Raw genomic sequence first — 6,009 nt, 5'->3', positions numbered from 1 at the left:
CGAATGGCGCAAACGGCGCTTCATTCGGCTCAAGGGCACATTTGACCCCCTTATCCAGCTAGGCCCTTTTATATAACAAAATAATATATACTAGTAAAAGTAGATTTGAAATCATTTTAACAATATTTATTATATCGCCTATTATATTTAACATATTTGATTATTATGTATTTGACATGTAACAACCATTTGTATAAAAATTCTGTAATTTTTTCTTTTTCAACATGTTTCACACATTTATGTGAAATAAAAGTATAAAAGACAGATTCGAAGAAACTTTGCAGATGATTACGATGAGTAACGTGACGCAGCATAGAGATAATATAAATAGAGGAGGGGAGCCAGGCCAAAACCAGAGATGAAAAGGGAAATTGCTTATTTCCAGAGATGAAGAGGGAGATTGCTCATTTCTTTGTTCGAAAGTGGACAGGGTTTAGTACCGCACTCTAGTGTCAATATCCATTATTTGAGGGGAAGTAGACGTTTAGGAAGGGACTGCGCACTACTCCCCTCAAGAAGTGGATCTACAAGCGCCCCATCTTGCGACCGGCTTCGTGCATCTCCTAAAAGGGGCGCGTGCAGGGGTCTCAGAATTTATCCCGCACGACTCGCTTCCCCTCTTTTTCGCCCGTATTTCGATCCTCTACTATTCTCCTCATGCGCCTTCGCTGACCATGCCTAGCATACCCCCATCAAGTACTAGTCCCCACCATGGTCGCGTTGCCCCCACTTTCCGGCCGAAGGATAAATTATGAGAATCCTGGTGGGGAGAGCTCGCGAAGAGGAGAAATCCCACATTCTGGCATCTCTGTGTACTACATGCACAGGTATACTCGCGACTTCGAGCTCGAGGTAGATTGTACATACATATATACTTTATGTACGACGATTTCATATATCTTTTTATCAGTCTAAACACTAGAAAGAATACTAATCTACTTTGTATACGTTTACACATCGTGTTAAAATGATGACGCAAAAATTCTGATCAATGTAAATAAGTGAATAATGCGATATTCAGGGGAAAATGTATTATTAACTAAGTTAATATTTTTAATAAATGTTTTCTCAGTCAAACTAATCACATGAAAGTGTTTTATTCATTTGCTCTATAGGCCGTCGCGTGCCAATGTCTATCGCCTACTCTGGTATCTTATTCCGAAATGAATCGTAGATATCGTAGGTTTGTCTGCTTTTTATTAAAAAAAAAAAAAAAAAAAAATTGTTCGACAGTGTTCATTGGTTCAGAAACTAATGATTATTGTTAATAATTACCATAGTGTTTTAATCTGTATAAAAAGGCACTACTCGATCTGTTGGAAATCGCCAAGTAACCGCTGGCTGGTGAAAAATCGATAGCTTCGGGCATTAGTATATTGGTTTGAAACGTTGGAAAATTCGAAAAGACTGTAAACGATGGCAAATGCATCATCTTGAACGCGTTATGTTTTTTATCTGAAGCCATTGCCAAGATTTCCGAGTGAGCATTAAATTTTAGGCTGGTAATCGACGTCGTAAAGTTAAAAACGATCTTTAAAGGAACGGGATATCGATTGTTGAGGACCTGTTCGACGCTGTACAGATTTACTACGCCCTCTTTGCTACCTGTCGCTAAAAATTGACCACTCGGAGATATAGCGACAGATGTACAGGATAAGCATCCATTGTCCACGGCTCGGTGAAGACATGCACGACCGTTCACGTCCCAAATATACATTTCGTTGCTGTCTTCAATTCGGCAGAGAAGAAGAAGAATTAGGAATGAGCGTACGAAACTGAAATACACTTTGGCAGAAGACTTACCGCCATGTGTAACGAGCCTTCTACCGTCTGGTGTAAAATACAACGTTCTGCACTTTGCGTTCATCTTCAAAGTACTGATCAGTTCCTTGGACGAGGCTGACAGTAAGTAAATTTCACCTGATCGTCCGCAAAGAGCTAGCAATTTTCCATCCGGAGATACTTCGTATTTCTAAGTAATTCATTTTGAAGAGGCCTTATTATTGCCTTTCGACCGAGCGATCATCTTACGCACCTGCATGTTGGTTATCCCATGTGGCAACTGGATTCTGTGCGTCTTTCCACTTAACAAATTATACGAGTGACAATGGGGATGATATTGTGAACCGACCAACACCTCCGTGCCGTCTCTTAAAAACTTTGCTGAACTAATAGGAAACTTGTCGTATCGCATCGTGTGCAACTTATTACTTTCAACACCGTCGACCTATAATTATCTCGTTGATCGTTTCTGATTCACAAAATTGAAAAATACTAGTTTCCGACTATTTCGAACCTGAAAGAGAGACAGGATTCCAGATGAACCTGCGACAAGGGCCACGATAGAAGATGGATGAAATTCAACGCTTGATACGACAGGCCCTTCCGTATGTGTTTCTTTGTTGATTGGTGTCAATGCTTTTATATCGATTACACTCTTCGGCAAATTTCTTATTATCGCTCTCTCCAAGTGACAACTGTGCTAAAAAGTGTAACCGAAAGTTAGACGTGGGTCAGCAGTAGACGAATGGAATTGTCTTACCTTTAATATTTCATTGTCCAAATCATCGGTTGACTCTTTGTCAGTTTTATTAAGCTCAGCCCATTTTGGAGTGCCTACCAGCTGTTTATACTTGTTACTCAAATAATCTTTGTATAACTTTTCTGGCACATCGTCTGCTAGTCGACGATTTTGCGCTTTTGCAGCATCTTGTACACTGACAAAAGAATACAATTTGTTTGTAGTACAGTTTGAGAGAGTACACATTTGAGCGTGTGTGAGGGAGTTTCATTCATACGTACGAATATTGAACGTCGTCTTCGTCAACCCATGCTGCTCTCTTTCCGTGTTCTTCACTGAGTTCATTCGAATCATCACATGTATCATCTATAGGAGCGTGATAGTCATTTTTTTTAATATTTGGTTGAACAAGACATTCTTTGTCTATTAAATTGTTTATGACGTCACTGGGATCACCAAACACGACTCTCTCCAATCTGTGAACACATGCACATTAGATTTATCTAGAACTGAGAAAATTATTTTTAAACATTCGTTTGTGCTCCATCATTGTCGACATACCTGGCCTCTTCTTTTGGGTTGTACAAATTTTTTTGCTTTCTCTTTAAAGGCTCACTAAATTTTTGTTTGTATAACGTTCTTGTAGGCTCGTGCCTTCTCAACGTCTTATTCACTCCCTCTCTTCTATTTCCTAACATGCTCCTCTTCATAGTGAATTAATTGTTTAATTTAAATTCAATTACAAGCAATGAGGTACAGAAATAAATAAATCACGCTTCTCTTGCGTTCTTCAAAGTCGATTCGTCAACCGACCACTGTTATTATGGTTAACCTCTTCGTTACCTTTGTTAACATGGGTGCCGGAAAAAATCCCTCACAGCGACTTCCTCTCTTTTCGCGTTCCCCTCTACTATTCCCCTCATGCGCCTTCGCTGACCATGCCAAGCATACCCCATCAAGTACCAGTCCCCACCATGGTCGCGTCGTCCCCACTTTCCGGCCGAGAAACAAATGTAATGGCATTAAATTAATTAATTCAAGTGATAAATGCAAATACTTCGAAGTGATTATTTATTTACAGGCTCAAGAGCTGAGAATCTATTTTAAAAGTTTAGGAGCTGAAATAAGTGAAGAGAAGTCTCCGAAAGGTATAGAAGATGATTTACATAAAATTATTGGTGTTTGTGAAGCTTGTTTCAAAGAAGGGAATGAAAGTGAAATAGAAACGGTTTTAAATGATATTGTATCTATCATGATAGTGGTAAGTAACTATTGTGGATCTCACATTGGTAAATCAATACTTCTATTGTTTCTTAAATTGATTTCATTTCAGATTCCAACTGAAAGAGCTGAAAATTTAATACTAGCATTCTGTGAAAAGTTAACAAAAGCTCCAGGCTATAAACTTGGTTTAGTGTGCTTAAAAGCGTAAGTGAAACAAATATTGGTAGCACTTCCTGGCACAGAAATATGACTTCAATTATTTTTCAGATTATGGTTGTTGTTTCAATCTCTTCCTGATGACTCTCCAATGAAATATCACGTCTATTATCATTTAGTACAGATTGCTCGTAATGTTGATCAAGTAAAAGCAGTGTACGGTGGTATAGATCAATTAAAACACCAGTTTGCATCACTCCCACCATCAAATGAACAAATGCAGAAGTTGCTTAGACTACTTCATGAAGTTCTTCTAAGTTGTAAACAAGGGTAAGATTTAAAAATAATCAATATATACATTTAAGAGCAAAACTGAACACAAACTTTCTAAAATCTGAACAAACGACTTGAGTTTCTTTGAATAGTCTGGTGGATCAGTCTACTAAATGATGTACAAAAGATTGTGAAAAAGTTGAGGTTTATAGAAATCGTAAGGAGAAATGTGAAGGTCGCGTTTTTCAAATTTTTTATCCGAGCGTGTAATGAGAATTTAAACAAGAATACTTATCTGACATTAATAATTAAGTTGAAAATCTTATTGAAATCCGTTTTTATCAAAAGAAGTAACGAAGATCAAAACTCGTAGATTTTTTGGCCAAAAGTTTTAAAAATTGCAATTTTGACAACTTCACCTAATTATAAGCCACAAAAAAATGATCATCAATTTCAATGAAAGCTTAGCACACACTAATCTCATGTAAGTAGTCAAAATGTACTATTTAAATTTTCATAACAAATCCGGATAGAAGAGATTTCTACCAATTTTTATTTTATGTAATACACATATAATTGTACACATAATTTAGTAAACTAATCCACCTGACTTGTTAAAAAAACTCAGCTTGTTTAGTCTGATTTTTATAAATTTATTCAATTTTAAATAACATGTCTCCAATTTTGCTCTTAACTGTATGTTTTTTAATTATTAATAAGAGATAAGGACATTCATGCTATGTTGATCCTTCATTACTGTGATAGGGAACAAGCTGCTGCAGTTATGGTTGAACTCTTAGGGACGTACACAGCAGAGAACGCTTCTGCAGCTAGAGAAGATGCACAACGTTGTATATTAGCTGCGTTAGCAGATCCGAACACATTCCTGCTTGATCCACTGTTAGCATTAAAACCAGTGAGGTTCTTGGAAGGAGAACTCATCCATGATTTACTTCTCGTATTCGTACAAGATAAATTGCCTGCCTATTTGGATTTTTATCAACATCACAAAGAATTTGTAGAGCATCAATTAGGTATGTAGCACGTACTTAACACTAATAAATTTACAAATTGTATTAGGAAATATAAATTCTGCTTTCTGTTGCTAGGATTAAACCATGAACAGAATATGAAAAAGATGAGGTTGTTGACATTTATGCAACTGGCAGAAACAAATCCTGAAATGTCTTTTGATACAATTCAAGAAGAATTACAAATTAATGAAGATGAAGTTGAAAGTTTTATCATTGATGGTATGTTGCTATATAAAATATTAAAATTATCAGTCACCCTGTGCATAATGAGTCTCTAAATTGTTATTAATATAGAGATGCCAAGTGCAGGGTAGATTAACGAATCAGTACTGGCTTGGTATAACTACACTTTCACCAAGTTATCGAAGTGTTCGACATTTATGTACTCCAAATTCATTTCATTGTTTATCATTATTTTATGTGTTTCATAAAGCGTACAAAATTAAATTTGTATGTTTCAGTATTGAAAACGAAGCTTGTCAGGGCTCGCATGGATCAAGCAGGTCGCAAGGTTCTTATATCAAGTACCATGCATCGAACATTCGGTAAACCACAGTGGATGCAGCTACGCGATTTGCTTGCAGCTTGGAAAGCAAACTTGACCGCTGTACAAGAGGGTATGAAATCCGTAGCTGCTGCGCAAATGGAACTAGCTGCGAAAAATAAAGCCGTGATCAATCATTAATGCATACTGAATTCGGAACCTAGACATACGGTTCGAACATGAAATTAATTAATTTGATACATTAATTGATTTTCGATTTTATCCGAATAAATGCATTATATATTACAGAATTATAT

At 36.7% G+C, this 6,009-nt stretch overlaps 2 protein-coding genes across 2 annotated transcripts in view; one reads left to right on the top strand and one right to left on the bottom strand.

Moving 5' to 3' along the window:
* The window catches only part of eIF3m (eukaryotic translation initiation factor 3 subunit M), a 25,257-nt gene extending 19,254 nt beyond the window's left edge, over positions 1-6,003 (top strand). Inside the window, exons 2-7 of the mRNA XM_018020119.2 lie at positions 3,603-3,782; positions 3,855-3,949; positions 4,013-4,231; positions 4,940-5,208; positions 5,284-5,427; positions 5,670-6,003. Coding sequence (XP_017875608.1) covers positions 3,603-3,782; positions 3,855-3,949; positions 4,013-4,231; positions 4,940-5,208; positions 5,284-5,427; positions 5,670-5,893 — 1,131 coding nt within the window. The 3' untranslated portion in view covers positions 5,894-6,003. The remainder of the gene's footprint in view (positions 1-3,602; positions 3,783-3,854; positions 3,950-4,012; positions 4,232-4,939; positions 5,209-5,283; positions 5,428-5,669) is intronic.
* On the bottom strand, positions 1,211-3,506 carry LOC108622321 (U3 small nucleolar RNA-associated protein 18 homolog). The gene is made up of 8 exons (XM_026811392.1): positions 3,365-3,506; positions 3,083-3,225; positions 2,803-2,997; positions 2,543-2,717; positions 2,297-2,482; positions 2,036-2,227; positions 1,804-1,972; positions 1,211-1,728 (listed from the first exon to the last, which is right to left on the bottom strand). Exons 1-8 carry the CDS (start codon positions 3,374-3,376, stop codon positions 1,265-1,267), a joined length of 1,536 nt encoding a protein of 511 aa, XP_026667193.1. The 5' UTR covers positions 3,377-3,506; the 3' UTR covers positions 1,211-1,264.
* Positions 6,004-6,009: the final 6 nt, after the last annotated feature.

This window comes from Ceratina calcarata, unplaced genomic scaffold (genome assembly GCF_001652005.2).
Source record: "Ceratina calcarata isolate Rehan_Ccalc_2016 unplaced genomic scaffold, ASM165200v1 scaffold216.2, whole genome shotgun sequence".
In the NCBI taxonomy this organism is placed as follows: Eukaryota; Metazoa; Arthropoda; class Insecta; order Hymenoptera; family Apidae; genus Ceratina; species Ceratina calcarata.
Note: the sequence above shows the minus strand (reverse complement) of the source record. Positions and strands in the feature narration are given on the sequence as shown.

Excerpts from the sequence above, each read along its gene's own strand:
- LOC108622321 (XM_026811392.1), bottom strand. Across the intron at positions 1,973-2,035 it reads ATGGGATAACCAACATGCAG|AAATACGAAGTATCTCCGGA; the intron begins GTGCGTAAGATG and ends TGAATTACTTAG. Across the intron at positions 1,729-1,803 it reads AAGGCTCGTTACACATGGCG|ACAGCAACGAAATGTATATT; the intron begins GTAAGTCTTCTG and ends GCCGAATTGAAG.